Below are 21394 nucleotides of genomic sequence, written 5' to 3' on the forward strand. Positions count from 1 at the left end.
GGGGCGGGGTACTATGGCATGGGAGAAGGACCTTAAAGGTCGCCGGATGCAGACTAGGATTCATGATTCCTCTGAGATGCCGTGAACGACGACAGTTTAAAAATTTGCCCTAACTCCATGAAAATTGTGGAGGAGTAGGACATGCTCATTCCCACATTGGAGCCAGCCAGGTTGAGAGTGCTGGAAGCAGGCTTTAACACTTTCCAGCCTTTGAAACCATGCCAGAAAATCAGGCAGCCCAGGGATGGGGTCGGGAATCCTGGAATGGGGACCTGACCAACATTTTAAAAGGGCGACCGAGTCATCTGAACTTAGTGAAAATCCAGGCCCATAAGCCTGGCACTAGAGCTCATGACGATATCAAAAATATATTGGAGGTCGATTTATCTAGTTCCTGGAATATTTGACCAGCATTTCCCTTAATTCTTCTCGCGTGAATGTTCCTATTTCTTCAAACTCTCCTCAAAGTTTAGATGCCTTATCGTGAATATTATTTGCGTAGTCTTTTTCTGAAATGCATTAAATACCAGCATAACTTTACTGTAGTGCCGTGACCAGAAATATCTGGAGAATTTCTGGTGTATGATCATACCAGCACTATACGGGTGGCACAGTGGTTAGCACTGCTACCTCACAGTGCCAGGAACCCAGGTTCAATTCCCGGCTTGGGTCACTGTCTGTGCGGAGTTTGCACATTTTCCCCGTGTCTGCTCTGCTTTCCGCCTCCCAGTCCAAAGATGTGCGGGTTAGGTGGATTAGCCATGTTAAATTGCCCCTTAATGTCAGGAGGTCTAGCTAGGGTGCATGGCGTTATAGGAATAGGGCCTGGATGGGATTGCGGTCGTTACAGACTCAATGGGCCGAATGGTCTCCTGCACTGTAGGATTCTATGATTCTATGTTACACAGGCTCATTATCAGCTCCTGGCATTTGTGCTCCATCCCTCTCGCTATGCCTGTCAAGATCCTATTCGCTTTGTTTCCTGTTGTTGCAAATTGCGCCAGAATCTTTCACAAAGGCAGCGGACCCCCGCCCACCAGCTAAAAGATCAGGAGGGGCAAGCCCACCTTCACCGAGGCAGGAAGCCATAATCGGATTTTATAGACATTAGGCAATTCACTGCCCGAGGTGGTGGCTTCTGCCCCCACGTAAGAGGATGTCCCGTCTCAAGCAGCTGCAGACCAATTAGAAGGTTGTCAGTTCTCCATTCTCAGCAGTGCCACTGGGAGTAGTGGGCAGTGCTGGAACTGCAGCCAGTCCCCATTGATGAATGGTGACGGAAGCCAGATAAACAGTAAGTGTGGTGACCTTGCCAAGGTTAGCCAGTCCAGAGGAGACAGGAAGACACAGTGGGTTCATTGCCCCTCTCCTCAACTTTACATTACCTACTTCCCTCCCCCACCAACAACATACCAGCCCACTCCCCGGTGGAGAAATATATAAAAATCTGACCACCCCACCCCCCTGTAAAGTATTCATGACCAGACATTGCTTCATCTACCTCCTGCCACCAACATGCTTCTCCCTCGTTCACACTCAACTACAAAGAAGAAAGAACTTATAAAACTCTAACAGGGTTAGACAGGGTAGATTCAGAAAGAATGTTCCCAATGGTGGGTGAGTTCAGAACTAGGGTTCATAGTTTGAGGATAAGGGGTAAACCTTTTAGAACTGAGGTGAGGAGAAATTTCTTCACCCAGAGGGTGGTGAATGTATGGCATTCACTACCACAGAAAGTAGTTGAGACCAAAACCAGAAGAAATTAGATCTAGCTCTTGGGGCTAAAGGGATCAAGGGATATGGGAGGAAGGGGGAATCAGGATATTGAATTTGATGATCAGCCATGATCAAAGTGAATGGCAGAGCAAGTTCGAAGGGCCGAATGGTCTACTCCTGCTTCTAGTTTCTATGTTTGCCCCTTTATTTAGTAGCTTTTGTGACTTCAGAACCTCCCAAAGTGATTTACAGCCAATGGACATTTTGAAATAAGGAAGAAATAAAGACTTACATTTATATAGCACCTTTCATGGCTCAAAGCACCTTACAGCCGATGAAGTGCTTTTGAAATGTGCTCACTGTTGCAATGTTCGACGTAGGAAATTCAGCAAACAAGTCTGTGTAAAATATTACCCCACAAACACCAATGGGATCCTTATCCTCCAGATAATCTGATTTTAGTGATCTCTAGGTTGCTACTGTCACTTGGTCAGCCATCCAGGCGAGGCCAGGATAGGACGTGGAAAGGATGTTTCCACTAGTAGGAAAAACTAGAACCAGAGGGCACAACCTCAGACTAACGGGATGATCCTTTAAAACAGAGATGAGCAGGAATTTCTTCAGCCAGAGAGTGGTGAATCTGTGGAACTCTTTGCCGCAGAAGGCTGTCGAGGCCAGGTCACTGAGTGTCTTTAAGACAGAGATAGATAGGCTCTTGATTAATAAGGGGATCAGGGGTTATGGGGAAAAGGCAGGAGAATGGGGATGAGGAAAATATCAGCCATGATTGAATGGCGGAGTGGACTCAATGGGCCAAGTGGCCTAGTTCTGCCCCTACATCTTATGGTCTTATTTCCATCTACACAGCACATACCTCCTTTTTCACAGGACGGTGGTCTTCTGTATTAGGTCAACCCTCCTCTGGGATAGCACATGTGCCAATGTCCCCAACTGTCCAGATTGAGGGGCAGCAATGATGTCCACATTTCTCCCTCTTAACCAGTGAACAATTGGAACATTATTGTACACTTAGGTGCTGTGTTGAAGCAAGTTACAATGTTGCCATGGGTTTTTTTTTCTGTCACCACAGACAACTTGTCCTTTAATCATAAGTTGCATCCCTTGAAAAGCTGCTGTCTTCATATTTTGGACAACCTATCTTAACTAGAAGGGGATAGTCTAGTTGTGAAATTTGGTGTGGGCTGCTCTATCAGCTCAACTCCATTTCTAGCCTTCTTGCAAAATCAGACCTTCAGATATTTCCCCTTGTTGGGCACTGCAAAGTAGGCCTTTGCATTACATAATAAAATGTAAGCACGTAAATGATGGTCGCCTGTGTCACCTCATCAAGCCTTACTTAACACACTAGAATGAGACTCCTGCCTTTGGTGCTTGAGTGGAGCAGACTTACCGTTCATAAATGGTTCTTTTCACGGTGGCACAGTGGTTAGCACTGCTGCCTCACAGCGCCAGGGACCCGGGTTCGATTCCAACTTGGGTGACTGTCTGTGTGGAGTTTGCAGCTTCCCCCCCGTGTGCTCCGGTTTCCCTTCTCAGTCCAAAGATGTGCGGGTTAGGTGGATTCGCCAGGGTAAATTGACCTTTAGTGTCCCACGATGTGTGAATTAGTGGGGTGGATGCATGGGGTTATGGGGATAGCGGTAAGAAGTATCACAACACCAGGTTAAAGTCCAACAGGTTTATTTGGTAGCAAATACCATAAGCTTTCGGAGCGCTGCTCCTTCCTAGGAAGGAGCAGCACTCCGAAAGCTTATGGTATTTGCTACCAAATAAACCTGTTGGACTTTAACCTGGTGTTGTGAGACTTCTTACTGTGTTCACCCCAGTCCAACGCCGGCATCTCCACATCATGGTTATGGGGATAGGGCAGGGGAGAGGGCCTGGATGGGGTGGGATGCTCTGTCGGAGAGTCGGTGCAGACTTGATGGGCTGAATGGCCTCCTTCCAAGCTGCAGGGATTCCATGATCAATTCTTTGATTCTCATTGGAACTTTGAAAAATTTTTAATTGATGCGAGCCACTCACCTGATGAAGGAGCAGCGCTCCGAAAGCTCGTGATTCCAAATAAACCTGTTGTTGTGAGACTTCTTGCGATGCTAGAATTGCAAGAGCCAGCACATTTCAGTGGACTTAGAAAGCTCTGGAAAAACAAATGGACTTCTGGTTAATCTCAGTAGACAAGTCTTGGTCTTTTCTTACTAAGCCGATGTTCTTGTGCATCCAGACTCGACACTAATCCTGCAAAGACTCACATTCCAAACAGTGGCGGCTGGACTCCGACCCAAACAGGTGTGAGTCGTTTACACATTGGTCTAGACTGGTGCAATCATTTATTTTTTTGAAAGTCGCACATAAGGGAAAAGGGGTGGCTCATTTGCAATGGAAGAAAAGCCCTGCTGGTCTTGCGAGAGAGGGAGAAAAATGTTCTAATCAAAAACATATTGCAGCTGCAAAATCTCTGAACAGAATAATGTTAAATTCACATGTGATGCAGAAAGTCAGGAGCCAGTTCAGCAACCCTGGCAAAAACTGGAGGCTGAAATGCCCCCATAAGAACATACAAAATAGGAGCAGGCGTAAGCTATTCGGCCCCTCAAACCTGCCCCGACATTCAGTAGGATCATGGCAGATCCATTTTCCTGCTTCCTCTCCCCCATCCCCATAACCCTCATCTCCCTTTAAGATCAAAAATCGAATCCACCATCCAAAGTCACAGAGGGTAGATTGAAAAGCCAATGGAAATTGCATAGGTTGCATAGGGGCCTTCCAATGTAGATATTCTTTGATGTAGTGCAATCTTCATTACATCTGTCATTGTTTTGGAAGTTCCCATTAGAAGTGGCTCCTGTAGGTAGTCTTAGTTCCCTAATGATGACCCTTACAGAGCATCAATGGCAGAGATGGCGAGTGTCTGCAGGTATCATCTTGTGCTCGTTAGCTCGTCTCCTGGGATGAAGCTGAATGGACAACTAATACCTGAGACACAAGTCCAGCTGCCTTTGTTCTCTCTGTGTGAATTCCCCTTTCCCCATCAAATCTATCATCAGCTTTGCAAGGCCCAGTGCAACTCTCATGCTCAACACTGGAGATTGTTGTATTGAAATGACTGCTACAGGAAAAGGGGTTTGCGAAGGTGTCATGCGATGTGAACAGGAAAGATAACAGAACTCTAAATACTAAAGTAGCTGTTGATTATGCTTTTAGGAATAAGGCCATTAGAGACGAAAGCAGGAAAGCTTAGTGAGGCTTAAACAGGGAAGCTGCACTGAAAGACTGAAGAGGTGAAAAGCGGGATGGACATTGGCATGAGACCAATTCAAGCCTGGCCGACTAAACTTAAGGCCTTCAAGTTCCTCAGACTTGAAGGCAGAGAGGAAGCTGAGATATTGAGGCAATGTGTGGGACCTAATCAGTGAAGTAAGGCACCTGTACACTGTAATGACTTCAACAAGGCCCCATGTGGTTGGCCTCTTGGAGTATGAGCTCCCTGATTGACATCATAATTGTCTGTTGCAATCTTGTGGAGTCCGTGGACCATGTCTATGTTCAGTGTTATAGACTGCACACCCTTTTCCGTTTCCTTAAAAATCTGTTGATGTTTTGTTTGCACTTCAGTCCCACGCTCCTGATCTACGGACACCCGGTGTGGAGGGGAGCGGGGAAGCAGGAGAATCTCCTCATGAAACTGCTCGTGGGCCTGGCAAAGCTTGCCATAAACAGGTCCAGGCAGCGGGTGACCGAGGGGGTCGTCTGACCTGACTGTCTGCCCATCTACCAAGGCTATATTTGCGGCCGGGTGTCCATGGAGAGGGAGCATACAGTGTCCGAGGGTACCGCTGGGCACCACAAGGACTGGGGTGTATTATTGACCCCTTTAATCACATTTTGATTCGCTGTTTTAAGTTTCCTTTCCTCTTGGTCCTTTGTTACGGACAGTTCCCCTCCTTTTGGGAGCTGCCCCTTTAAATTTGTCTCTTCGCTAATTTGATTTAGTCTATTTGCTTGGCCAAAAAGAGCGGTAATGATTGCCTACCCAATCGCGGGGCCTCACATGAAGAAACAAGGATCCATGTTGGAAGCTCTCCTTTGAAAGTTAGGTACAGTTAAGTACATTTGACCCAATGTGAATACATGCTGGTGGGAGATGGTGATCATGAGAAGGATTTAAATCGGCCTTGACAATAAGACAATAAAGATGCTAACCACTTTAGTTTGTGGCTCTGTAGATGTAGAGTTTAAAGTTGCAGGATATCTGGGAAATGGAGCTTTTTTAGATAAAAAAATATTTCACTTCAAACTCTCTTTGAGTCTTAGTTGAGTTTCCAGTTCCTCAGAAGTGTGATTACCATTTGACAACACACATAAATTCTGCACCTGGTTTCACATCCTACTTTCATAAAACTGGCTGACCTTTCAAATCCCTGTCAAAAAGGAAAATAACCTCATCACGTGACTGTACACAAACCTCACATGTGGCCATCATATTGTTGTGTGGCATTCTTTTGACAAATACAGGAGATTTCTAAGAAAATATCTCCCATTCTGAAATGTCCCCTTTACATTGAGATTGGAGGTGTGACCACACTTGGAAAACACTCCAATGAGCCGAGTCTTGCTCACGAAATCAACAAATTCCAAACCATTGCTCCTCATAAAGTAGTTCACACATAAGTGAAGTCCTACCCAAGGAATACATCTAAAATGGAGAGGCGTCACTTGCCAGTGAACTATCTGTTTTGTTTTGGTATCTGCTTTTCCTTTTCATGGAAGATTAATCAGTGACTGAATTTTCCCTCGTTACCCCCAAGATCAGGTGGAAAATTTCAGGAAAATTAGGTCACATCCCGGAATTCCAGTTTCCTCCCGTCACCCAACCCAGGGGATCACTGGTTGGCCTTAAGCTGTACCATTGAGTGGAGGCCATCCATTTTCCTTGCTTACCACTGTTGAGTCCAGATCCTGGGATCAGCAGCAAGACAGCAGTATGTCCATGGGAAGTGATCCCAAGCCTCTTAATTCACTAATTTAAATATTTAATTGTACTCTCTTATTGCTGCAGTAAGGCCTCAAACACTCATCTGTTGAATGTGCTGGATGGGACTTTCTAGCTGTACTTGCCCCAAGACCGTAAAATCCCATCTGAGGTCAATGGATCTTTAGATGATCCGTGTCCTGCCTGCTATGATTCCTATGGCAGGCGGGACAGGAAAATTCCAGTGCTTGTCTCTTTTCAAGGTCTCCGTGAAACCGTCTGTTCGCTCTGTGAAGTTCTTCTTCCCCATTTAAATGTGCACATTCCTCAACTGGTGCCACAGTGAGTGAAAGCTGGAGATTTCACTCACTCTGAGTATAGGTGAGGGTGAGTGACAGAGTGTGTTTGCCTTGTGTATCTTCGGGAGGCAGTAGAGATCTCCAACGCGGGGAGTACGTGGGGTGAGAGCACGGAGGATACTCTGAAGGTCCGGATCAAAGATCTTGATCAGACTGTTGAGTTGACGGGTGTGTTCTTTGGTCGGATCTGCGGGTAACTGTCTGTAGTGTTCCCCGTTGTTTGCAGTAATCCGTTCTGTTCAGTATGACGATGGCCCCTCCTTTGTCTGCTGGTTTGATGACAATGTTGCGGTTGGTCTTGAGAGCGCGGATGGCATTGCATTGTGCTTGGGTGATGTTCGGGGCTGTCTTGTGAGTGTGGCTGATGAATCTGGCATTGACGCACCTCCTGACGGCTTGGGCATACATGTCAAGTCGAGGGCAGCAGCCTTCCAGAGGAGTCCAATTCGACTCTTTCCTCTTCGGTTGCTGCACCGCAGATCTTTCTGTGGGCTGTTCCGGTTCATTCGCTGTCTCATTGTGTTCACTTGGGGTTTGTGGATGAACTCCTGCAGCCTCGTTCGCCTGATGAATTCCTCTGTGTCTGCCGCAAGACTGTTTTGGTGGTGGGGCAGAAATTGAGTCATTGGCTGAGAACTTCGATTGAAGTGTGTAGTCCGACAAGTTGACAGTGGACTTCCCTGCAGTGGTACTGTTTTCTACTGTGGTACCGGGGGAGGCTTGGTTGCTGCTGGTGGTGATGCCGAGTTTCTCAAGTTTCCTGTTCTTGGTGTGCATGTAGATGGCGTAGTTCCTTTGTCTCGTCTGCTTGGCAGAATTTCGCAGCTGGTCTGCATCCTGAGCGCAAGTTGAGAATATGGATTCGATCTTGATTTCCAGGATGCGGATGTGTGTTGTAAGGCAGCAGTGCTAACCACTGTGCCACCGTGGATTTTGCCTTTGCCCAGTCATCGCTCTGATTGCATGATGTGGCAGTGCTAACCACTGTGGCGCCCTATTTGTGAATGTGATATTAAACCATTCAGAGGACGTCTAGTCTGATTTCTGCTCTACACTCGAGTCAGCCATCTAGGGCTTATCCAACTAAGGAAATTCAGACATGAGTCATACTCCATTGTTATCCAAATATCTTTACTGGAATGAACATGGGTGAATGTGTGTGTGTGGTCTCATTCTCTCTCTCTCTCTCCACTTATATATTTGTGCATCTACGTGTCTGTCTGTGTGAGGGTGTGTCTGCCTTTATTCATTCAAGTGCATATTTGTGTTGTGTGTGTGTGCAAATGTATCCATGTGTCTCTTTGTAAATTGCACAGTTTTATAGAACAGACAGTGGCCATTCAGTCCAACCAGTCTATGCCAGCTCTTTGTTGGAGCAATCCAAATCAGCCCTGTGCAGTACTCTCTCCTCATAGCCTGGCACTCCCCTCGGTTCAAATAGTTGCTGAATGGTTTTGTAAAAGATACAATAGTCACACCTCAGCTACTCCCCGGGACATATGATGCTTCAACAGTCACATTCATAAAGAAATGTATTCTAATCTCTCTTCACTCTCTTAGTGACAACTTTTAATTGATGTCTCCTCACACTGACTACCCAGCCAAATGAAATGGTCTTTCCCTGGTCACTTTGTCAAACCATTCCATCAGTTTAAAAAGCTGAATTAGGATTAGGTTTAGGTTTAGGATTCTCTGCTCCCGGGGAAATAGTCTACTGATGCACTTAAGTGGAAATTAGATAAGCACACAAGTGAGGAAGGAATAGAAGGGTATGCTGATGGGCTTAGATGAAGAAGGATATGGACAGGCTCTTGTGAAGCATAAACACTGGTGTTATATTCCAGCAAGTCTGTTGCTGAAGGATAGAACTGGAGCCAATCTTTACACATCAGTGGTTAGCACTGTTGCATCACAGCGCCAGGGACCCAGGTTTGATTCCCAGCTTGGCTCACTGTCTGTGTGGAATCTGCACGTTCTCCTTGTGTCCGCGTGGGTTTCCTCCCGAGTGCTCCAGTTTCCTCCCACAGTCCGAAAGATGTGCTGGTTAGGTGGATTGACCATGCTAAATTCTCCCTCAGTGTACCCGAACTGGTGCCGGAGTGTGGCGGCTAGGGGATTCTCACAGTAACTTCATTGTTAATGTAAGCCTACTTGTGACACTAATAAATAAACTTTAAAAGAATAATATTTATTTACATAGTTGCATATTACAAACATGTACCTCCGACCGAGAGCCACAGTTTCTGGGCAGAACTTTCCCTTCCCGCCCGTCACGGGAATCAGAGTGGACGGGACACGGACCATGCAGAGGTCTGTTGACCTTGGGCGAGATGGGATGAGCGCGTCCGGAAAATCCGTCTCTCTGTGTCTATTTACAAGAGCTGATGTGAATCACTGGTTGGTGCCCAATATTTACAGACGATTTATAATCAAGTTACATACAATGAATTGCCAGCATGGACCTTAAGGGGCAAATGGCCTGTTTCTAAACTGTAACTACTTTGTAATAGTCACAAGTTAGCCAAAGGCTTCCATTCCAACATGAAAAACATCTTAAAAGATGCTACCGTGCAAAGGGACCTGGGGGTCCTTGTGCATGAGACGCAAAAGCCCAGTCTGCAGGTACAACAGGTGATCAAGAAGGCAAATGGGATGTTGGCCTATATTGCGAAGGGCATAGAATATAAAAGCAGGGATGTCTTGATGCACCTGTACAGGGCATTGGTGAGGCCGTAGCTGGAATACTGTGTGCAGTATTGGTCCCCTTATATGAGGAAGGATATATTGGCATTGGAGGGAGTGCAGAGAAGGTTCACCAGGTTGATACCGGAGATGAGGGGTTTGGATTATGAGGAGAGGCTGAGGAGATTGGGTTTGTACTCGTTGGAGTTTAGAAGGATGAGGGGGGATCTTATGGAGACTTATAAGATAATGCGGGGGCTGGATAGGGTGGAGGCGGAGAGATTCTTTCCACTTAGTAAGGAAGTTAAAACTAGAGGACACAGCCTCAAAATAAAGGGGGGTCGGTTTAAGACAGAGTTGAGGAGGAACTTCTTCTCCCCGAGGGTGGTGAATCTCTGGAATTCTCTGCCCACTGAGGTGGTGGAGGCTACCTCGCTGAATATGTTTAAAGCGCGGATGGATGGATTCCTGATCGGTAAGGGAATTAAGGGTTATGGGGATCAGGCGGGTAAGTGGTACTGATCCACGTCAGATCAGCCATGATCTTATTGAATGGCGGGGCAGGCTCGAGGGGCTAGATGGCCTACTCCTGCTCCTATTTCTTATGTTCTTATGTTCTTTATGTTCTTAACATAACAAACATTGCATTCAGACTAAAGCAAATTATTGGAAATCTAAAAAAAATCAAACTGCTGGAAGTATTCAGCAGTTCAGGAAGCATCCGCAGAGAGAGAAACAGAGTTAACCTTCCAAGTTGATGACCTTTCATCAGATCTAATAAAAGATCAAAATGAAAATAGGATTTATGCAAGCGCAAGAGGAGCAGGTGGAAAAAAGAGGAAGTCTCAGATAGGGTGGAAGACAGGAGAGATTAAATACCAGAAGGGTTGATGGAGCAGGACTGAAGGAAGTGGTCGTGGGACAAATAAACAAAGCACGTGTGCAGAGGAGGTGTGAATGGCAGGGTGATGAATGGCATGGTGGCACAGTGGTTAGCACTGCTGCCTTACAGCGCCAGGGACCCGGGTTCGATTCCAGCCTCGGGTCACTGTCTGTGTGGAGTTTGCACGTTCTCCCCATGTCTGCGTGGGTTTCCTCTGGGTGCTCTGGTTTCCTCCCAGAGTCCAAAGATGCGCAGGTTAGGTAGATTAGCTATGCTAAATTGCCCCTTAGTGTCCCAAGAGACTCACAGAATCCCTACAGTGGAGAAGGAGCCTGCACCGACCACAATCCCACCCAGGCCTATTTCCTGTAACCCCCACATCTTTACCCTGATAATCCCCCTGAGACTAGGGTCAATTTAGCGTGGCCAATCAACATAACCTGCATATCTTTGGACTGTGGGAGGTGTAGGTTAGATGCATTAGCCATGGCAAATGTGTGGGGTTATGGGTATAGAGCGAGGGAGAGGGCCTTCTCTGTTAGAGAGTTGGTGCAGACTCGATGATCCAAATGGCCTCCTTCTGCACTGTAGGGATTCTATGATGCCCCAAAACAATGAGAAATAACAAGACGGTAAAGAAAAAAGAAACAAAATGATGGCAATATTTAATGATCTGAAATGATTGAACTCAATATTGAATTCTGAGGAAGGGTCATCCAGACTTGAAACGTTGGTTCTATTCTCTCTCCACAGATGCTGTCAGACCTGCTGAGATTTTCTAGCATTTTCTGTTTTAGTTGCAGATTCCCAGCATCCGCAGTATTTTGCTTTTACATTATTGAGTTGTAAGGCTGGAACATGATTGAAAGTTAAGATGCTGTTCCTCAGACTTGTGTTGAGCTTCATTGGAACACTGCCGGACAGAGAGTGAGACGGAAAGTTAAAAGTAACTGGAAACTCAGGGTCATGCTTGCAGATTGAATGGAGATGTTCCGCAAAAGTGTCCACTCAGTCTGCAATCCAGAATAAAAGGGTGTACATTGAGACCAACTCAAGAGGCCACCTCCAGGAATATTCCTCCACCGCTCTCGGCCAGTGCATGTGCGGAGCCACATTTAGTCCCAACATCCAGAAGCCCAAGTGAGCGGTAAACTCCAGCCTGTTAATTCAATTGCTGTCCCCGCAGATTTTGCATCCCCAGCACTTTCTGTTGGTAGCGCTGCGCTCAAAGTCGTCTAGCCAACCTCCGAGCAACAAAGAATATTCCAAGATACTCTGTCAAGTGTGCAAGAATTAATGTCACTGAGATGATGCAAAGCAGAAATAACCTGGGGAAGCATCAATTACTGCGAAAATAAATTACCACACTGCATTTCTAAACCATATTGGACACAAGAGAGGAAAGGAAATATGGTTCCAAATTACATTAAAAAGTGCAGTCCAGAAAATGTCTAACATGTTGATCTGAATCAAATTCCTGATGGGTGTTGTAGAATGAGGTGTTAAACTGTTTAAAATAATTGAGTTAACACCCGGTAAAGCAGCAGAGGTGAATTCCAGGCTAATGTGCTTATCAGTACCCATTTCCTTATCCTCAATTCCACTTTCCTCCGCTTCACTTCACTCTAGGTTTTGGTAAAGTGAACGTTCTAACAATCGCTCCTAATAAAGAGGAGGCGGGTTCAGTCAAGAGCCTATGCATGTGGTGTTAGCATTAACAGCTGCTTTCCTGTCTCTTTGCCTGCGTACAATAACAAGCTGTTGCAGTGCGCGCAACTCTCGGACCCAACAGCTGTTGCAGCTGTGCTGTACCATTCTGTATCAATCCAAGCAAACCGCAACTGGAGCCAGCAAGCCAAAGCTCCACTCACCGCTTCCCTTGTCTGTGCAACTCTGTCCCTTGTACCCAGACACTGAGCACAGATTGGGGCCAATTTTGACTCGCCAAAATCGGTGCTAAAGTGGAGGTAGGACAGAGAAGGCGTTGTCTCTCTCAGTTGCACAGTTGAGCACCGCAGAGCCTCGGTGCCAAACGTGAGAGTTTTAAATCAATGATCCCATTCATTTGCATACTTGTCAAAAATCGCTAACAAAGAAAGAAAGGACTTTTAAATGGCACTATATAAACACCACCTCAGGGCGTTCCAAATCACTCTCACAGTTGATGAAGTACTTTCCAAGTGTAAGTGACTGTTGGAATGCAGGGAAATGCACTGTTAATTTGCACACAGCATGATCCCCCTTTCAGAAATAGTTAATGATCATAGAAATCATAGAAATCCCACAGTGCAGAAGGAGGCCATTCGGCCCATCGAGTCTGCACCGATCACAATCCCATCCAGGCTCTCTCCCTGTACCCCCACATATTTACCTCGCTAATCCCTCTAAACTAGACACAGTAAGTAGTCTCACAACACCAGGTTAAGGTCCAACAGGTTTATTTGGTACAGATCAATAAACAATAATAAATAACACATCAATAAAGTGCACATCCTGGGACACTAAGGGGCAATTTAGCATGGCCAATGCACCTAACTTGCACATTCTTTGGACTGTGGGAGGAAACCAGAGCACCCAGAGGAAACCCACGCAGACACGGGGAGAACATGCAAACTCCACACAGACAGTGACCCGAGGCTGGAATCGAACCCAGGTGCCTGGAGCTGTGAAGCAGCAGTGCTAACCACTGTGCCACTGTGCCACCCTGATCGGTCAGTCCCTTTCAGTGGTCTTGATTGAAGGATAAATCCACTGCTTTGGATGTCCATCTCTGGATAATGCCATGGGATCCTCTACTGAAGAGAATTAGATGGGCCTCATTTTTAGTATCTTAGCAGAAAGCTAGCACCTCTGACAGTGCAGCACCTCCTCAGGACTACCCTCGGCTGTCAGAGCCTGGATGTTGTGCTCAGGTCGGTTGAGAGGTGCTTGACCCGATGGCTGAGAGCGCCCCCCCTGAATTTGGAATTTACTCCTCAATGAGGCAACAGCACAAACAGCATCACTTCAATATTCAGGGATATGAAATTCAAACATACATAGAAACAAACATAGAAAATAGAAGCAGGAATAGGCCATTCGGCCCTTTGAGCCTGTGCCACCACTTATTATGATCATGGCTGAACATCAAATTCAATACTCTGATCCCACCTTTCCCCTTATAGAATCATAGAATCCCTATAGTGCAGAATGAGGCCATTCGACCCATTGAGTCTGCACCAACAACAATCCGACCCAGGCCCTATCCCTGTAACCCCACGTATTTACCCTGCTAATCCCCCTGACACTAAGGGGCAATTTATCATAGCCAAACAACCTAACCCGCACATCTTTGGCATGTGGGAGGAACCCCAACAGATCAATATCCCTTGATCCCTTCATTGCGGTGTTAATGTAAGCCTACTTGTGACACTATTTAAAAAAAACTTTAAACTTTAATGCTTTCTTGAAAACACATTTTGGCCTCAACTACTTTCTGTGGTAGTGAATTCCACAGATTCACCACTCTCTGGGTGAAGAAATTTCTCCGCACCTCAGTCCTAAAAGATTTACTCTTTATCCTCAAACAATAATCCCTAGTTCTGGACTCCCCCACTATCTGAATCTACCCAGTGTAATCCTGTTAGAATGTTATAAATTTCTATGAGATTCCCCTCTCACTCTTCTAAATTCCAATGAATATAATCGTAACCGACTTAATCTCTCCTCATCTGACAGACCTGCCATCCCAGGAATCAGCCTGGTAAACCTTCACTGCACTCCCTTTATAGCAAAGACATCCTTGAAAAAGCAATAGACCTGAGAATTGGGAGCAGTTTAAAATTCTGCAAAGAGGACCAAGGGATTGATTAAGAAGGGAAAATAGAGTATGAGAGTAAGCTAGCAGGGAATATAAAAACTGACTGTAAAAGTTTCTATAGATATGTAAAGAGAAAAAGATTGATACCCCATTTGGAGTAATGTGCTCAGTTCTGGTCACCTCATTACAAGAGGGATGTGGAAATGATTGAAAGGGTGCAGAGAAGATTTACAAGGATGTTGCCTGGATTGGTTGGCATGCCTTATGAGGATAGGTTGAGGGAGCTCAGTCTTTTCTCCTTGGAGAGACGAAGGATGAGAGGTGATCTGATAGAAATGTACAAGATGTTGAGAGGTATAGATCGGGTGGATTCTCGGAGGCTTTTTCCCAGGGCTGAAATGGCTGCTACTAGAGGACACAGGTTTAAGGTGCTGGGGAGTAGGTACAGAGGAGATGTCAGGGGTAAGTTTTTCACTCAGAGGGTGGTGGGTGAGTGGAATCGGCTGCCATCAGTGGTGGTGGAGGCAAACTCGATAGGGTCTTTTAAGAGACTTCTGGATGAGTACATGGGACTTAATAGGATTGAGGGTTATAGGTAAGCCTATATAAGCCTAGGTAGGCAGGGACATGACCGGTGCAACTTGGGGGCCAAAGGGCCTGTTTGTGCTGTATTTTTTCTATGTTCTAAAAACTAATGTAGGCCCCTTACAGTCAGAAACAGGAGAATTCATAACGAGGAATAAAGAAATGGCTAAGGAATTAAATTTGTACTTTATTCATGTCTTCCTTTGTGAAGACTAAAGCAATGTACCAGAAGTGCTGAGAGAGACATGTTTTAGTGAGGAGCTGAAGGAAATCAGCATTAGTAGATAAATGATTTTGGGGAAATTGATGGGATTGAAGGTGGATAAATCTCTAGGTCCTGATAATCTTCATCCCAGAGTACTTAAAGAAGTGGCCCTGAAAATAGTAGATCCATTGGTGATTATTTTCCAAAATTCTTTGGACTCTGGAATAATTCCTACAGATTGGAGGGTAGCTAATGTAAGCCCGCTATTCAAAAAGGGAGGTAGAGAGAAAACAGGGAACTATTGACCAGTAAGCTTAATGTCAATACTGGGGAAGTTGCTGGAGTCTATTATCAAGGATTTCATAACTCGACATTTGGAAGGCAATGATATGATCAGACTAGGTCAGCATGGATTTACAAAAGGGAAATCATGGTTGACGAGTCTACTGGAATTTTTTGAGGATGTAACTCGTAGAATTGACTGAGGACAACCAGTGGATGTGGTTTATTTAGACTTTCAGAAGGCTTTCGACAAGGTCTCACATAACAGGCATGTAATGTGCATGGGATTGCAGGTAATGGCTTGAGATGAATAGAAAGCTGGTTAGCAGATAGGAAGCAAAGAGTTGGCATAAATGTTTTTTTTTCTGATTGGCAGTCAGTGACTAGTGGGGTTCCGCAGGGATCTATGCTAGGACCCCAACTGTTCACATTATATATTAATGATTTGGAAGAGGGAACTGAATGTATTATCTCCAAATTTGCAAATGATACAAAGTTGGGTGGGAGGGTGAGCTGTGAGGAGGATGCAGAGATGCTTCAGCGTGATTTGGACAGTCTAAGTGTGGGCATCTGCATGGCAGATGCAGTATAATGTGGATAAATGTGAGGTTATCCACTTTGGTAGCAATAATGGGAAGACAGATTATGACCTGAATGGGTGTAAATTGAGAGAGGTGGATACTCAGTGAGACCTTGGAGTCCTCGTGCATCAGCCACTGAAAGTAAGGATGCAGGTACAGCAGACAGCAAAGAAGGCAAATGGTTTGCTGGCCTTCATAGCAAGAGGATTTGAGTATAGGTACAGGGATGTTTTGCTGCAATTGTATAGGGTGTTAGTGAGGACGCACCTGGAGTATTGTGTGCAGTTTTAGTGTCCTTATCTGAGGAAGGATGTCTTTGCTATAGAGGGAGTACAGCGAAGGTTTACCAGCTGATTCCTGGGATGGCAGGTCCGTCATATGAGGAGAGATTAAGTCGGTTAGGATTATATTCTTCCTCAGATAAGGTCACCCAAATTGCACACAGTACTCCAGGTGTGGCCTCACCAATGCCCTGTGCAATTACAGTAAAACATCTCTATTCCTGTACTCAATTTCTCTCGCTATGAAGGCCAACGTACCATTTGCCGCCTTTACCACCTGCTGTACCTGCATGCTTGCCTTCAGCAAGTAAGAAATAAAAATAGAAATAATTGAGTTGCCAGGGATTTCCAAGTCAGATTGCCAGGGCTTGGGGATCCCAAAACCTTTTGACTGGAGGTTGGACACTCCTTCTGTAGGTTCATATGAAATACGTCAAGGCGCCAGTTAACTGAACATTCTCTGCAAGAGGAACACCCAAACCTGCAGAAATATAATTTTCAACAATAAAGCATAGTTTAGGAATTGAACTATGCAAAAATGGTGGAGCCATTATCCACTGAATAGGTAATAAGCACACCTCAAGTTTAAAGTCTCATGTGTAGTTAGCTTATCAGTTGCAGGCTGGTACAAGGTAATCTTTTAACTTAGCAAAACGGCCTTAGTAATCGTAGTGAGATCTATGGCACAGCAGAAACAGGAAGTAAAATATTTGTCTTGATACATTTTACAGGGATTTTGTATCATACATGATTTCTACATGATTCTTCTACTGCCAGTAGTATACACTCCTCACTCATGCATGTCTCTTGAGTGTATGAAGTTGCATATGTGGTGAACAACTATCTTGATTATCATTAAAAGAATGTGGATTCAGATGTTCGGCATCAATTTAAATCAGGTTTATTTAGCAGAAAATTACTAGGACTAAATTGTAGTCAAGTGTCTGCTCCTGCCACTCAGTACATATTTGCCCTTCCTGAAACTGCAGAAGAACAAGAATAAATGAACATGGAGATGGCGGAAGGTCTTATATTCATGGCCCTAGCACTGCAGGGGAATCTGTACAAGAGGCATAGCACACCAAAACACTGGGTCTCTTCTCCCACAGTGCTGCCTCTAAACTTCCTTTCTGAATTCCCTGTTATGAGGCCTGCATCACCCGTGCCAGAAACAGGACTCTATGGATTCAATGATTCTAAGCGCTGGAAAGTAAGTTGTTTGATTTTAACCCATTTATGATGTTAGGGATGCCATGCAAAGGTTCATTCTACGACCCCAACATTTTCCTGGGTAATGATACAAATTGAGTAGATGTCCGTCTGCTGCATCCAGCAAGGCTGCTGAATGGCTCAGATATGATTGCACAGGTTGTGTGGTCCTAAAACCACCTAAAATAATATCATGAAATCCAGCCGCCTTGGAGGTTGAATGACCGAGAGACAAACAACCTCCGCACGCACTGCCTGTTCCAACACTCCCAACCTCCATGCTTCTGTCATGGACAGTATTTTTGTGTTTCTTTTTACTGCCAGTGATCATTATGTTTGAGTATGAAAGGGGTGTTTCTCTTATCCATGGAGTGTGTGCGTGTCCCAATTAAATAATCCAGCATCAAGCTTTTGTGAATTTAAACATATGAAGGTTATTTATTATCATACACTTACCCAAACTAGCACAACATTTCACTCATTCATCTCACAACACTTTCACATACCCAAAAATTAGAATCAGATGGAGGTAAGATGTACAACGTATAATTATCTCACTCTCATTCATAGCAGGCCTGTGGTTTCTTAGCTATTGATGCTTTAGTTAAAGTGAAGGTCTTATAAAGCAAATGTTTCTCAGCAGACTAGACTGGTTCCAAGGTAAACTTTAACATGAGCAGGTGGGGGAGTTCTACTCTTGGGTGAGATCTTCAGCTTTCAGTTGGCTGCTTGGGTTCAATGGCTTTCAGTGGAACTCTCCTGCAGACAACAAAATGGTTTCTACTTGTACAAGTTCAAAGGCCATTTGCTAAATACAGGATGGTGTGTATGTTGATTTCAATCATGTATCTAAGTTTTGGGGATGTGAAAGTGTTGTGAGATAAATGAGTGAAATTTTGGGTAAGTGTATGATAATAAATAACCTTTTATATGTTTAAATTCACAAAAGCTTGCTGCTCAATTATTTAATTGGGACACACACACGCACTCCATGGGTAAGAGAAACACCCCTTTTCATACTCAAACATAACGATCACTTAAAAGAAACACAAAAATACTGTCCAACAGTAAGATAATCATGTTGTCTTTTGACATCGTGGGAGTTTGAAACAGCCAGTGGTTTTTTTTGCTTGAATTCAATCGATAATACCCTTTTGAATGAGTTTCAGGAAAATGTATTGATTCAATATCAGTCTGGAATGCTCCTTTTGTTCCCTCTTGAGACAGAGGAGTGGGTTCAATCCACAGAGGAAGTCAGATGATCCTCGGGTGACCATCTTTTGTAGCCTTTTGTGGTCAGTTGTAAAATGTAAAAATTAGTCGATGAAATACTTTTGAAATGTTGTAATGCAAGACAGCACGCGGCAGCCAGTTTTCATACTGCAGTGTGAAATGACCAGCTAATCTATTTTTAGTGAACCATACTGTTCCTCTTCTAAATAGTACCACGCAGCTTCTTACATCCACGCGGCCAGCCTCACTTTTAACACCTCATCTGACAAGCAGCAGCTCCCAGAGTTCAGCTCATGACTTGTGTATGCAAGGGGACAAACATTTGTTTCAGGAGGGGACTGGGAATGTCTGGAAAATTACCAAAATGCGATACCCCCAACACAAATTAAGGCAGAGGATGTCACATCTCAAATCTGCTCCAACCATACTTCAGCACAGCACTGACTTGCTAACACCAGGACTGTGTGCTGAGGGACGCACTCAGGCTTGTAATAACTGCCACCACGGCACAATGGGGAACGGCCACTGTGTTAGGCCTTACAGCCAATGTAGATCGAGGGGCTAGTAACTGAGTAAAACTCCTCGGACTGTGTGTAAAAATCTCACTGCATATATCTTTATTGAAACAGAGTGCAACATGACCAATGTATACAGTTTGTAAAGAATTTTATACTCTGTAATGAAAATATTGAAATGTTTGTAATGTTCTCATTACTGAACTGAAGCACCTCTCTGGAAAAAATGTAAATAGCATCGTACTTTACTGTTAGAACAATTTGAAAAGTGTCTTTCAGATTTTAAATGAATATAGCATATTTTTGTACAAACAATGTACTTGCTAACACCAAGGCATGAGGAATCTATTAAAGCGATGGTATAGGAACCCTAAGGAGAAATATAATTGAGGACCTCGGCTATAAACCTCAGGGTGGCACGGTGGCACAGTGGTCAGCACTGCTACCTCACAGCGCCAGGGACCCAAGTTCAATTCTGGCCTCGGGTCACTGTCTGTGTGGCATTTGTACATTCTCGCCATGTCTGCATGGGTTTCCTCCGGGTGCTCCAGTTTCCTCCCACAGTCCAAAGATGTGCAGGTTAGGTGGATTGGCCATGTTAAATTGCCCCTTAGTGTCCCAAGGTGTGTAGATTAAGGGGATTAGCGGGGTAAATACTTGGGGTTACAGACAACAGGTCTGGGTGGGATTTCCCCTTAGTGTTAGGGGGATTACAGGGGTTACAAGGATAGGGCTTGGGTGGGATTGTTGTCGATGGGTCGAATGGCCTCCTTCTGTACTGTAGGCATTTCATGCATTCTAAGACAAAGGAATGTAGATAGAAACTGGTACATGATAAGTTCAGGATTGACGTTAGGAAGCACTTCATACAAAGAATGGTCTCTGACCAGGCAGAGTGGAGACTAAAACTCTAGATTCATTCGAGGGGTAGTTAAATACTGCGATGGGGAATTGTTAGATCCAATGGAGGAAAGAGCTGGACAGGCCAATTGTTACCCTGGACTTGTATAAGACAATGAAGCCATGTTAATGTCTTCACTTCATTCCTGTCTTTACAGAAGGTTGGTTGTGATGAGATTCTGGGCTCCAACAAAGTGATGGACAAATGCGGTGTTTGCGGGGGTGACAACACCACCTGTAAAGTCATATCTGGGATCTTCAAGCAAACTATCATGTCAGTGGGGTATCACAAGATTCTCGAGATTCCCGAAGGAGCGACACGAATTAACGTCACCGAGGTGATGAAGAGCAGGAATTACCTGGGTAAGAAATAACCTCTGTGTAATTTCACTCAGCATAACTTGTAGACAGAACCATGTGGGCGGTTTGAAAAATACAAGGTGCTGGAAATTCTGCCAAGCTTCTCCCAGTCTCCTGCTCCAGTCCCCTTCCTCCAGAGGCCCACAGATGGGGGTGGCCCACAGGACTTTGTGCCAAAGTTTTGGTAGGAATTTGACCACCAGGGCATTTATTTTTCTTTAAAGCTCTAACTTTGTCCCTATTTTCTTAAGTAAAGAGTGGGCAGCAGTACACTTGCAGACATGGCCACAATCCTGTCATGTTGCTAGGGCACCTCCTTGGGTGCCAAATACCTCAGCCTGAGAGCAGTTGAGAAGACAGAAAAGAACTGAATCGATGAAACCCGAGTCTGAATGCGAATTAGCAACACGCATTCTTCCACTTAACTCAGGGATACTTGAGTGATTGCCCTGGACACTTCACACCATCTTTTTATGCTGAAGTGGACATTAATGAATAATTATCAAGGCTGCTAGAGGCCTATCAGTCTTGACAAAGCTTCACTCGACAGGGAAAGATAGTTTTTAAATCTATGCAACCTGATGCCCGGATGTCAACTGTAGATAATTGTCTTTGAAATAAATGCCAATTTCCCATCCAGGTTCTCTACTCCCGCACATATAATTGAGGCAGGCAGGCTGTGTTCTGAGCTTAATCAATCAATAAGAGAATTTGCCAGCAGGTTGCCCACCATACCACCTACCCGCCCACCCCTGTGCTCACCCCTACGGGAATTGCGGAGGGTCGTACAGATTGTGGAGGGCCGTACAGA

At 44.9% G+C, this 21394-nt stretch overlaps 1 protein-coding gene across 1 annotated transcript in view; it reads left to right on the forward strand.

Annotated features, from left to right (window-relative positions):
- The window catches only part of LOC144479147 (thrombospondin type-1 domain-containing protein 4-like), a gene marked incomplete at its 5' end in the record, with an annotated part of 401941 nt that overhangs the window by 306947 nt on the left and 73600 nt on the right, over nucleotides 1-21394 (forward strand). Inside the window, one exon of the mRNA XM_078211401.1 lies at nucleotides 20382-20586. Within this exon, the coding sequence (XP_078067527.1) occupies nucleotides 20382-20586 (205 nt within the window). The remainder of the gene's footprint in view (nucleotides 1-20381; nucleotides 20587-21394) is intronic.

The sequence above is a fragment of the Mustelus asterias genome, chromosome 1 (assembly GCF_964213995.1).
Source record: "Mustelus asterias chromosome 1, sMusAst1.hap1.1, whole genome shotgun sequence".
NCBI lineage: Eukaryota > Metazoa > Chordata > Chondrichthyes > Carcharhiniformes > Triakidae > Mustelus > Mustelus asterias.